This window comes from Antrostomus carolinensis, unplaced genomic scaffold (assembly GCF_000700745.2).
Source record: "Antrostomus carolinensis isolate BGI_N321 unplaced genomic scaffold, ASM70074v2 scaffold4751, whole genome shotgun sequence".
Classification (NCBI taxonomy): Eukaryota; Metazoa; Chordata; class Aves; order Caprimulgiformes; family Caprimulgidae; genus Antrostomus; species Antrostomus carolinensis.
This window is the reverse complement of record NW_010294673.1, coordinates 22711-36093: the sequence shown is the minus strand read 5'-3', so window position 1 is coordinate 36093 and position 13383 is coordinate 22711. Positions and strand designations below refer to the sequence as shown.

General features: G+C 43.9%; 1 protein-coding gene across 1 annotated transcript in view; it reads left to right on the top strand.

Moving 5' to 3' along the window:
• Positions 1 to 7077: 7077 nt before the first annotated feature.
• PLEK (pleckstrin) overlaps positions 7078 to 13383 on the top strand; it is a 17581-nt gene continuing 11275 nt past the window's right edge. The window contains exons 1-2 of the mRNA XM_010177701.1: positions 7078 to 7180; positions 10647 to 10802. Coding sequence (XP_010176003.1) covers positions 7133 to 7180; positions 10647 to 10802 — 204 coding nt within the window. The 5' untranslated portion in view covers positions 7078 to 7132. The remainder of the gene's footprint in view (positions 7181 to 10646; positions 10803 to 13383) is intronic.

Here is a 13383-nt window from a genome sequence, read left to right as displayed (position 1 = left end):
CGCCCCGGGGCTCCTCCCCGCCGGGACCCGGCCCCGCACCGCGGGCGGCATCTCCTGCGGGATGGAGCTGCCCTGGGGCTGGGCTCGGGCAGCCGCGATGCGGCACACAGGAGCCAGCGCTGCCTCAGAGGGAAGGGAGGGCGGAGAGCCAAGAGATGGGCTTGCGGATCTTCTCTCTCCTGTAAGGCTTCTGGATTCTGTGAGGCACCGTGCCCAGGCTGAGGGGCAGATTCTTGCTTCCTGAAATCAACAATCAACATCGATATTTGGTTCAGGGTTTCTGTTGGCGGTTTTTTTCATCACTTTATTGCAATCTGGGTGTTTTAATAGAAAAAAAAATCCATTATCAGATTAGAATCTCATTTCTTTACTACTACTCTACCTATCAGATCAGAATCTAATTTCTTTACTATTACTCTACCTAAAGCTAGTACTATGTATTCAAGGAGAAAGATCTTTGGAACTGGAAGTTGTGCCGTGATTCAACCCTCCACAGGTCTCATTCCCATCTTAACAGTGTCCCAGTTTCACTAGGAGAAAGCTAATTTTCTTCTTAGTAGCTATAATAGCTCTCTGTTTTGCTTTCAGCCTGGGATTTGTTATGAGAAGAATGTTGATAACATACCCATGTTTTCAATTGTTGCTGGAAGATGAAGGACTTCCCAGTCTCCCTGTGTTTCACTAGTCTGCAGGACTTGGGGGAGCACAGTAAAATTAGCAAACCCAAACTGGCATTTGGATACGCCACTGGGATAGTCCATATCATGTGATGTCATGTTCAGTATATAAATGAGGGTCAGCGAGGAAGCTGGGGCAGCTCTGGAGAATCTCTTGGACTCTCTCTCTCTTCTGGGATTGCAGTTTTGGTTCCAGGATTGTCTCTGCTTTGGGATCACCATCAGGGAATGGGCTGGGCATCAGTCAGTGGGTGGCCAGCAATTGCTCTGTGCATCACTCATTTGTATAGTCCATTATTACTGTTATTATCGTTATTATTTTAATTTCAATTTTATTTCAATTATTTAATTGTTTTTATCTCAACCCACGAGTTCTCTCACTTTTACCCATCAGGGGAGGGTGAGTGAGTGGCTGTGTGGTGTTCAGCTGCTGGCCAGGTTTAACCCACCACAAACAGTTAGAGATTGCATTTAACCCATTGATCATTGCAAGAGACTTCTCATTTTTTGTTATATTCCACTGAAGCTGCTGCACTGTGTGGGTTTTGGGAAGTTTTGCTCACAGCAGTTCCCGCTTGTGTAAGTTTGGATGTAATTGAGTACGAAATCACAGAAGCCTTACACACGGGGAATCTGAGAGTATCGCTTAAAGGGCTGTGTGAAGAATAATGGCCATTGCCAGGGATCAGTTTTACTCACCTCATGGGCCAGACGGATCATGTTGTAGTAAATTGTGTGTAGCTGAAGACATTGATTGCAATTAGTTCCCCAAGTACATGAGAGGTCAGATCTATAACGAGGTTTTTTCCCTTGTTATTTCTGCCTGAATGATCATCTTTCTCTGGACACAGCTCAGGCTGTGACTTTATTCCTGACCTACCATGGAAAAAGTGGTAAACATAAGGGAGAATTTAAAAAAGCATCATATTATGGATTATGTATGCATAGCTGAATAACTGTTTTACCATGTGAAAGTGAAACTCAGAGTAGAACATTTATGAAGAAGGAATTTTAAATGTAGACGTTGCCTTTCTCTTTATTGATCTGATAACTTTGCATGTGTTAGTGTATTTACTTACTTGATCCTACCAGATGCTCTTGATCGGGGGGGGGGTTACCTTTGCTGAGTCTTTCTGGGAGGTTAGTTTTTGTTGCTGCCCACCTTAATGGGCTTGACCAGCCTCACCTGTGACCTCTGCCCATGGGCCCTATTTCAGCTCAGCCCTGGGCTTTCAGTCCTTCCCTGAGTTCTCCTTAGGAGTGTTCTCCGGCTCTGCCACAGATGTATCCCACTGTTGATCTTGAGCTGCAGGCTGACTACCTGGCTGGACCTCAGCCCATCCCCATGGAGCTGCCCAATGCTACGGGCCCCTCCCTCACTGAGGGTGGTGGGATGGGCCCTGGCTAGAGAAACCCATGCCCTTCCAGTCCAGATTTTCTATGGGTCTCAGCCCCCAGGCTGCTGCATGGTTACCTGATATTAGTTGCTTGATATTCTGTAGGGAGCAAAATACCTGCAGGAGGAAGGAGGCAGTGTGGTTCTGTCAGGAGCACGGAGCAAATACACTGATGTTTGTAAGATTCAAAGCTAAATAGATCATCACAGACTTAGGACAAGGTCCCATTTCTTCTAAGCCATAGCAGTGATTTACTTCCACAAACAAAGAGGTGAATTTGTGTCTGTTCCTGCATTCTCTGCACATATATTTGAGGGGTGGGAGTTGAAATCTTTAATGTCTTTGTAAAATGCAAAACTGCTTCTTTTTTATTTTTTGTTGTTTGTTTTTCAGTCCTTCAAATCTACCTTCTGTTTCCCTGGCATCTCAGACTTCCCAGCCTGTTGTCTGGAGTCAGCAAGGTACATTAAGCTAATTCCCTTCCCTTGGGGCAGGAACATGGCAGCAGTATCCTGGGGAACTCCTTGGTGCTTTTGAAGGGAGTGGTGGACTTCCTCAAGTGAGCAGCAGCCAGCATGCTCAGCTATTCTCATCTCTCTTTTTTTCTTTCCCAGAACTAGGAAAGTCTTCTCACGCTGTGGCTCCATCCTCCAAGACCTCTCTCTTGTGCCTAGGCCTTCCCTGGTGCAGCAACATCACCTGCGTGTATCACTGATGGGGAACTATTGTAGGGGAGAGGCGAGTAAGTCACAGATGAGGTTGGATGCATTCAATGAAAAGTCAGGTCTAGCATGGAGGCAAGCCATGGTCTGTGCTTTGTGCTTGTCCAGTTTGTCTAGAAAGCGTTCTGGAGAAATCCATTTGGTCTCTTGACTGCATCCACTCAGTATGTTCTCTCTGTGCATGACAATACGTCAGCTGCGTAAGCTTTTCAGTGTTCCCATTTATGCAGGCCTTCCCACTTGGAGCTAACACACTAATCCTGCTGCATAGCTCCACAATAATTAAATATCTAAAACGTGCTTTGAGGTCAGAACAAGATGCTTCATTTATGACAACCAACCCACAGCACTTAGATTCCAAGGTGATGTGGGCAGTGCTCGTAATAGTCTTTTCATGTTTTCATGCTTGCCCTTCTTTGATTGCTTTCTTAACGCAGTGCTAAGTTTGGAAATGTTCCGGTTTGGGGTTTCTTTTTGAGAAGTGGCTGTAGAGCCACAGTCTCTCATTCGCTAAAAATAGGCACATGCGTGATTCCGTAGGGAGTGAATTGTGCTGAGACTTGCATCTGCCAGCTCTCAGTTTAATACTGTAATTCTTTTGAGACCTCTGCCTCTGCGCAGAAGTTGAGGAAGGGTTTTACTGAACTGTAAGCCAGACTGAGTCTTTAACACCTTTGTGAACCACTTGTGTATATTTTTCCCGTGCAGACAATCATTTTGAACACAGAGCATTGGATTTAATTTCCCCTGTAAATGCAGCTTGATTTGCCAGAGATGCATATTTATGGTGAATTCCCGTGCTCTGTTGCAGATGGAGTGGGCTTATGGCATTTACAACGCAGCAAACGTGTTTAAAGAACAGCTATGCAAGGGCCAGTGGAGAAAGCAGTGAAGCTGATATAACAAGCTGAGAAACTGCCTGTCTTCCTTGCAGGTGACACATTTGTTTGCAAAGATATGGTTCCAGTTTTCAATATAAATGCCCATCAGTCTCTCAGCTAGATCCCTTGCTCAGATAAATGTGGTTGATCACTTTTAGTTTTTTAACGCTTGTGGGAGTGGACCCTGAAGTAGCAGAAAAACCCCAGAGTTTTCTGAGGAAATACAGTAGCAAGATCTCCCATACAAGAACTGATCACCCATCAGTAAACTGAGCTAAAATATTCAGCTCTGTTGCAGATTGTGCTATTGTGACAGATGTTTCTAATCCAGCTTCATGCATCTTTACCTGCTTTGGACAGAAATGAGGAGTACAGGGTAAGTTATAGCAGGTTTCCACAATGCAGGTTACTTTGTCTTTCTGCCAGACAAAGCTGTATCCTCCCCTCTGTGAAGAGCTAGAAGAAACACAGCTCTTCCTCTCTCTCACGCCCGGTGCTGCTCTTTGGGAATGCCTGCACAAAGAAGAGGTGCATCAGCAGTCCAGGCTGTCCCTCACACCTGCCGTGGCCACTGCATGCTAAGGACCATTTTGCTTCACGTGAATTATTTATCTGATCAGCACATTTCTGCCTGGGGGAAGATGAAGTGCTGGTTCCCCTGTGGTGATGTGTGATAAATGAAACCAAGCCCCAGTGTTAGAAGAAAAGGATTGTTCCAGACACGTAAGGCAGAAGGGCAAAAGGAAAAGGTGAGCTTTGAAGATGAAAAAGAAACAATATAGAGAGAAGTGTTATGAAAGTAGTTGCTTCCAACTAATATTGGATGGAGGTAATTTTATGCTTTGACCTGGAGTTGCATAAGTAGCTAATGGTAAATTCTGGAGGCATTGGCTTGGTGCCATCTAGAATTGCATTTCACACCTCCAAGGGCTCTTCATGCAGGTAACTGAGCTTTGTGAAATTGTGGAGTCAGCATCCTTTTCTGTTCACATTAAACCACTTTTTAGTATAAAGTCATATAGATATTCTATTGGAGAGGCTCTGTCCCTGGACATTTCATATCATCAATTTATCGTGCAGGGCCCTGTCATCCTGACTCAGCACAAAGACTGAACCTGCAGGAGCAGATGAGCAGGAAAACCTATGGGAAGGCTGCCTGCAGGGAGGAAAATGCTGGCAGATTATTTTGTCCTTGTCCCCTAAAAGCCCTTGCAGCTGGGGAAGGAGTTACCTTTCCTCAGGTCTGAGGGGTAGCAAGGGAGAGACAGAAGGAATTGCTAACTGTGAGCCAGTTCTTGGTCTGTAATGCTTGTCCAAGGCTCTGTAGCATTATGACCTCAAGGCAGCTAATAAAGGGATAGTTTGGCTTCCAGCTGTACAGTGAAAGGTATTTAAAATTTGAGTTATTGTTGTCTATGGCCTATAGTTTTGTTATCCAATCAGAGCAAAAAAAACCCTCCCAAAAACCAAACAACCTTTTCCCAAAGATGGAACCACTGGAATGAAAGGGAAGAGAAGGAAATCATTTACCTTCTTAAAGTAAAAGGAATTACTGACTCCTCCATTATATAGGAGGAGTCTACAAGCTCCTGAGTCCATCAAGCATTGTTTTAAGGCTTGATGGGAAATGAAGGAAGCCTTCATAGAAATATAACTCAGAAATTCAGTTGGATCACCTCAACTCTGGAATGTATCTTCAGTTCATTCCAGGCCCTGGGTCTGGTAGGCAGATTCTTTGCTCTAAATGTGACACAAAGCTTTTTGGTCACATTTTAGTGATAAATTTTTACTTTCAGCCCTGTTTCCAAAAAGGGCTAAAAGTAAAATGAAGCTATGTGTGAGTTTCTGCCCCTCTAGTAATTTTAGGATCTGTTGGCTGATGTCAAGTACACTTGACAGCCAGAGAACTGGAAAGCATGTATCGAATCTTTTGATTTGCAAACTGCCTAATGGATGGTTGGCTTGGTCAGCATCTAGGGCCTTGAATAGCAATCAGATCCTTACACTGGCATGATTTACATAAGCAAAGGAACAATGTACTGAGACTCTGTAGGTTCTAGAAACAAAACCCAAAGGTGCTACTAATACACAAAACCATCCCCAAAAGGTGTGCTTTGGGCAGAATGCACTGCAAGGTGTATTGCCTGAGCTTGCTGGTACAGACAGCTCCTCTTCCTGGAGGTGAGACTGGAGGGGTCACTGAAGCAGCAGCTAGTTGAGAAGGGTCTGGAGAGGAAAATCTCAATTCAGACCGTGAGGAGAAACATTCAGCAGTTGGGATAGTGAAGCACTAATACAGATACCCAAGAGGGGAGTGGAGTGTCATCTGTGGGAGAACCACTAGAAAGGCATCAGTGAGGAATGTCTAGAGAAAGTCTCTGAGGGCTCTTCTAGCCTTCTGATCGTTCATCACACACCTTGTCAGACTTCTGTATGCTTCTGAGTAAAGGCTGAGTCAAACAGAGTCGAATGGAGAGCAGGAATTTCTCTCTGCAGAAAACGTCCCTGTTTGGGGATCTTTACAAGTGGCAGAGGTGACAGATAAGGGCTCAACCCTGATCTGAATGGGCGCAGCTGTGAAAGTGATTTGGGGTCTTGTGCATGGGAGAATACTTTGCTCTTGGCAATGCAGTCACCTCCTTACTGCCTCCCATATACCACCAGCCTTTCTTCTGTAGGAGGAAGAGGGATTGTGACTATGGAATATATCAACACTTGGGAAATTCAGGTTTTGCTTTATTTTTTACAAAACATAGCCAAATGAGCTCTGCAGTAAGTAAAAGATGCTCGTAGACAGTGACATTCTGCAGTGCTTTATGTGCTGATCTAATCCATTTATGCCTGTTTGACAGCTCACTTCTTTGGGAGGCCTCAGCATCAAATTCCAAAACCTGATCAAGTTTAATAAACAAATTTCTGGTACCAGCAGAGGGCGCAGCATCATTAGCCAAGGGAGGGCCCTCCAGCTCCCTGCCAGACCCCATGTGCTCAGCCACTGGCAGTCAGATTCAAAGATGGGATGAGGTGAGTTGGAAACCTGTCTCCGAGATCCTTTTGGCATGCACCAAGCAGCAATCCAGTGCACCACCCTGTTTGTTGTTTTGCTAGAGTTCATGTATTTGCAGAGCAGGCCTGATTTTTTGAGATTGGGCACTAATGTGCTTATTTAATTTCCCAGGACTCTGTCATCCAGGCTGACCGTATTTGATAGAGCTGAGTGTTTTGTCAGGCTGTTGCCTGTTCTGTCAGAGGCAAACTATAAATACAGACGTGCTTCTGCATTTCCCTATCTCTCGCTCTGTAAGAGGAAATGGGCTTGTTTTCATGTGATTAGCAGGCAGAGGAACTTGTGAAAGTGACACAGCTGTACTGTAAAAACGCCAGCCCACAGACTTTGCTGCCAGAGGAACTCAGCTGCCAGCACTGGTAGACCCAAGAGCAGGGTTGCCTGAGACATGGAGCGAGAACCGATGCGCATAAGGGAGGGCTACTTGGTTAAGAAGGTAAGTGGGCAGTTTTGGACTGAGTGGAAGAGGAAGGTAACTCTGCACAGGTTGGGGAGGTGTGGGGAAACATACCTTGGTTTCACTTATTAAAAAAAGGATCATTTTTTACAAAAGGAAAAGGCAAATGAACAGAATTCAGTGAGCAGTAAAACAATGTGGTGTGATTATAGAGGTGCTTGCTAGCAGTTATATCCTGTCAGAACACTACATGAGGCATTTTGCTCATATCGGAGATGTACCTTTGGATCAAAAGGTTAGTGTTTTTAGTAAGTAAATGCCCTTCAGTAAATAATGCCTTAATGAAAGCTTGGCAAAACAGGTAACAGCTTGAAATGGCCACAGCCTACTCAGTTGCACTTGATTGCTGAGTTAAACATCAAGGAAGCATAATGATATTAAAGAGATCAGATCACCTTGGCGTAGAGACAGTGTGTGGGGCCACAGGCACTTCCCGTCTTTGGGAAGCCAGTCACTGCCCCACAGCAACTTCTGCTCTGGAGTCTTTTGTGATAAAGCCCATAGGTTAAGGCCTTGACTTTAATTTAAATCCTTAGCCAGCTCAGTCTGGCTTAAAGCAGCATAACTAAATGGTGTCAGCAAGAGAGGAGCTCTCTCCTGTGGTGTCTCTGCTCATCAAAATGAGAATTTAACTCATTAGAACAGCTGGCTCGAGGGTTCTCGAATCTGGGACCAATGTTGTGAAGAGGCCACTCCTCAGTCTTAATTCCACTGACACTGAAAGGAAGTAAGTTCATAAAGTAATCGCAAAGCTGCAGTGCTGCTGTCGTGAGGAAGGAGAGAGCCAAATTTGTGCTATGCAGATTGCAGGTCTCTAGTTTCAATGGCCTGATAGAGTAAGTGACACACACTCTATATTGCTCTGTGACAGGGCAATGGCTGCAGACTTAGGCACTGGGACAGTCCCAGGCTCTGTGCCTGGCTGGGAATGCTGGGGAATAGGTGCATACAGGTGTGCCAGTCCCTCACGTTCCTGTGGATGCTGGGTCCCTGGAATGTCTCTCTGTGCATCTACTGCTGCAGTTGCTGCGGGGTGCTGTTGCAATGGCAACAGGGAAGTGGAAGTGGTGCCTGTTTCCTAGAACAGCCTCGTAGGTGGCTGTTCCTTACAGAAGTGAGCTTATGCTGGTGGGGAGGGGCAGCAGCGTGCTCAGGGTAAGGCTGGAGGGCAAAAGGAGCAGAATCACACACAGAATCACAGAATGTTAGGGATTGGAAGGGACCTCAAAAGATGGGTACCGGCTGTTTGATACATCAGTGAGGCTGCGATGAATTCCACAGCCAGAGCTTGGTGCTCTTGATTGACCTTACCTGCTAATTATGTACTCTCTCCTCCTCTCCTTTATCCCTGTAAAGTGAAACCAAGGATTTGACCTCCCAAAGGAGTCATCCATGCAGCTCTCTTTGCACAGAGTGAGGGCCATTTGTTACTGGCTCTCCCCTTGGTATTTACATTATTCTGGGGAACAGCACTGTGCTTGAGGGTCAGTGCTTTAGCTGGAACAATGTGACCTCCAGTAAATGTGGGTTTAGGCTTCGGTGTTGATTTAGGTCAGCTTAAACCTCTGTTTTTATATTTTGGGGAGCTTATGTCATCTTCTGAATATGAGAAACAGCTGATTTTCCAAGAAGTTTTTCTACCAAAGGAAAGTTGCATGTGTTTTTAAAGTGGCTGATGATTTCAGATAGCAGTTCAAGGAACACCTGTCTGTATCTGCAGTCTTTGGGGTAGGTGAGACAATTTGATTTTTAGGCCAGGAAAATAAAATCCAGCATCCTGCTTACTTGTCTTTCATGATATGTTTTAGATGAGAACAATGTGACCATGTTTGGGCTTGGTGATGGTGTGGATCTGAGACTGCCACTCTAACAGTGCTCTGCCGTGGCTTCCATTGGCAGAGCGTGTCACTCTGGTCTTCAGGAAGTACTGGACTTGCCTGTTTATGAGCAGAAGTATTGTAACCTGTGATAAACCCACAAACAAAAGAAAATTGCAACAGTTCTTGTCTTGGCTCATCATTTAAATTGTTTTCTTAGCAGAAAGTCAACCAGTGGGTCAGTTTGGACTCTCAAAAATGGTAAATTCTTATGGCCTATTAAAAAAAAAAAAATCAAAAGAAAACAGCAGTCAGCCCATGTGTGGTACCTTGTAATTGAACATGAGTTCTGATTCAGAGTGCAAAAGACCTTTCTTGGAAGGTAGGGCAGCAAAAGAGGGTGAGACAGCAAAGGATTCATTTGGGAAATAATAATAAATAAAAAAAAGAAGAGTCAGCGTGTTTCTGTCCCATTCACTTCTGCAGAACTACAAATGCAAAGGTAACTAACTGCCCAGCTCTCAGGGTTAACAAATCAGAACAAGCCCTTTGCACAGCACGAGGGTTGCTGCCTTGCTTCTGTCTGCAGCTTCAGCCCATGGTCTGAGGAGGACAGGGATACTGTGGATGGAGTTGCAGGATGGGGAGGATAAATTTAGATCTCTGTTTCTAACAGAAAGAGCAAGGCTAATGTTTTTGAAGGATGACATCTGATTTAGGACCCACAAGTTTTGGTTGTGCTTTGGTAGCTCTTCAGAGGAACTGTTGGCATTCAGCATATCTAAATGTTCATTTGGCTGAGCAGTAAGTCACTTGGGTATCTGGGATTGTGACTGCAGGCAGGACCAGAGAGGTCCTCTAGCTACAGTGCAACAGTTGTAGTAATTCTAGTGGTTAATCATGCACAACACAGAGAAACAGCTTGTTCCTCTCCGAGTCCCTGAGTTCTACTGTGTGTTTCACTATATGCAGGATTGGGCCCTGTATTTATACCTGCATTTCTTGCATCGAACAGTTGTGTTTCAGGAATAGGAAGTAAAAGCTTTAAAAGATGAAATGAAGCACTTCAACTCCTCACCACAGCAGTTGGAGATCTGCAGCCTCGGGCCCTTAAAGTATTCATTACTCTTACAGTTTGTTCTTACGTGTCTAGAAGTCTTCTGGGATGTGTACTTTCTTATCAGCCAGCCAAGCCTCAACGACTGACTCTGTTGTAGCACCAATTCTTAAACATACCACAGAATGCCCAAGTTAATGGGACAGCCCTAATGCCAGTTCACATCCAGAAATTGTGAGGATCATTGATAATATTGCCATTATGTTATCATGAAGACAGTGGTTGGGACAAACTGCTGCTTAAAAGAAACACCAGCTGGGGCAGGCAGTGTGATTTTGGAAAAACTCATAGCTGGGGTAACTACAAGGGGAAGGAAATGAATGGTGGTCAGAAGATTAACAAGGGTTTTTAACTGCCTAGTAAGATGGGTGTGCCTGTGGTATGTTTCCTTTGAGACACTAACTATGGTTATGTTAGTGTCAGTCAGACACTCCCTGGAAGGTCATGTCTTCAATGGATATCATGTGAAAAGTGATTTATTGCACGTAATATACACGTCTTATTGATGCAGGGCAGTATGTTTAATACCTGGAAGCCGATGTGGGTTGTGCTTTTAGAAGATGGAATTGAATTCTACAAGCGGAAGGCTGACAGCAGCCCCAAAGGGATGATCCCACTAAAAGGAAGCTCTATTAACAGCCCATGCCAAGATTTTGGCAAAAGAATGGTAAGTGCTTTTTTTCTAGCAATGATTGACAGTATACTTTTACTCTTAGAGGCACTGAAGGGGCAAAAGGCTGGTGGTTACAAATTCCTTATGCTCATCCTAGTGGCGACTCTCACTTGTCTTAGAAGGTCTCAAGCAGTGTTGGACTTGTGTAGTATTTGAAAGGTGTGACTGCTCAGGAAAAATTCAGGGTACTTCAAGAGGAGCAATTCAGAAAATTGCTTTTAAAAATAATTTTTTAAAAAATTTTTATAAAATCTTTAATCTTTTAAAAAATCTTTAAAATTTATTTATTTATTTATTAAATCTCTGAGTTTGTCACAGAGCAGAGCTAAATTGTATTGTTGTGAGGACACTTAGCAGCTGAATGGCACAACTTCTGTATTACATATAAATCTGCCACAGAATAAAGGTGTGGGAAACTATTTCATGAGCAGTGGGAGCATTTATTTATTGTCAAAGAGCAATAACTGGTTTGCTCAGTCAGGAAGGAGATAAATGCTGTGACACAAATGCCCAGGTAAAGCTGTAATTCCAAACCTTTTCATTACCATTTGGTAACTACCCGACCCCACACAGTTCACATTCGTGCAGTCTGTATTACTCACACGCTGTGTTGTTACTTGTGGGGCTTTTGCAAGTGACTAAGAGTCACATCTACACTCAGAGAGCAAAAGCCAATACTGATTTAGAGAAAGTAGTTCAAATGTTGCCTGCACATTTGGGATCTCTAAGGTCGAGGGTAGCAAGCGCACAGACTGAGGTCCCAATTCCCAGTGAAACACACAATCACTATATTCACAAATTCAGAGTCTTGTTTGACAGAAAATAAGATAAAGGAAGATAAATGTATAAGCATACATATTTTGTTACAGAGTTCCTGAAAAATAGCTCTTGGTAAAACAGGATTTCTAGTGTGAGCAAGGAATCATATCTTTAATCAGTCATTTGTTATTTCAGCAACAGAATTTCATGAAACAGGCATTATACCCCCAGGGATTCCTTTGACAAAGGGGTCCCCCAGAATCTGGAAGATTATCCAATTGCAGTTTAAAGAAATTTACCACAAGACTGTCTGACTAAAGATAGAAGTCTTTGAGAGCATTAGAAAAATAGAAAGAAAGTGTGAGAGAGTGCATGGGAGAGCAAGCTTCATTTTCTCATGTGAGTAAAGTGAGGAGAATTATACCTGTCCTAGGTTTTGTGGAAAGTGGAGTCTGGGTCCCTGGTGTCAGAGTTGGACCTGCTGGCTTTCCTTTTGACTTCCCTTCTTTTCTTTATTTTCTTTATTCTACTTCTTTCTTTATTTTATTTTTTCTTCTTTGTGCAGACCTCATATTTATATGAAAAAAAAAAAGTTAATTCTTACGGAGTCTTTTTAGACTTACATCTGTTAAGAGAAAGGAGCTCTTAACTTAAAAGCTCTCTTTGAGGCAGTACAATAAAAGGATGGGGCAGAGAATAATGATCCCTGGTAGTCCTGTGCTGAGTCAGAGAAGTTGTAGATGGCTGCTTCTCCTGGGAGCAAAAGATTTTAGAAGGCCATTACCTTGGAAATCCTACCCAGAGCAGGATAATCTACCTGCTCTTCCTAGCAGGATATGCCACCTGCTCTTCCTAGCTCTCCAGGTACTGGGAGTTGTCCACAGAAGGAGACTGTATGATCATGCCTGGAAGGAGAATTGCATGACTGTGCATTCCCAGCCCATGCCTGTCATAGGGTTTTTTTTTGATCCCTGAGTTGTCAAGGCTGATTCAGAGGGGTTTGAGATTGACTGCTGGTCAAGCCCCTTTACTCTTCCTTATTGCTAACAGCTCCTGCCTAAGCCACCCTTGGGCTTGGCTGGATGAACGTTACAGTTTAACCCCTGCAGCTTCAGATCTGACCTTCTGCTGCAGCCAGCGTGGCTGTGCCTCAGTGCATTGCCTGGCTGCTGGCTGGGGGCTCTTTGCTACAGCACTTGGCTTTACATCTTTTGCAAACCCTGAATAATAATGATGAAGCATAATTACGTCTGGGACTAGAGCATAGGGCAGGAACATTACATAACCACATAAAGGAACAGAAATTAAGTATAGCTACACACATTTGTTGCTAATTCTGGTGATTTGAAACCATGTTCCTATATTATCTACTAAACGAGCCTCAGCTCAGCGCTCCTTGCCCTGTACATGAGGTGTAATGGATGGGGAGAAGGGTTCTGTGTTCAAGAGTATCACAGGTCCTACATTAAAATGGTAGAAATTAAGTTTTTCTCACAAAGTACTCCTTTCCAAACAATTTCATGGAGGGCTGTGGTTTTGTAGCGGGTTTTTTTGTGGCCTCTTTTTTCTTTCTTTTCTTTTTGTTTTTTTTTTAACTCCCCCAGAGGCACTGAAATCAGTATTGATCAATAGTAGTTGCTTGGAAATGTCAGTAGCAGTAACACATTTAACAATATGAAAAGGTAATTCACCAGTGTATGTGCATTCTGTAAAATGGGCAGAGAGGTCTGAAGTATCCAGTGTCTGCTGAAGGCAGAACGAGAGATCCTCACCTGCCCAGAGGGTTGCCTGAGGATGTTCCAGTTTGCAGAAGATG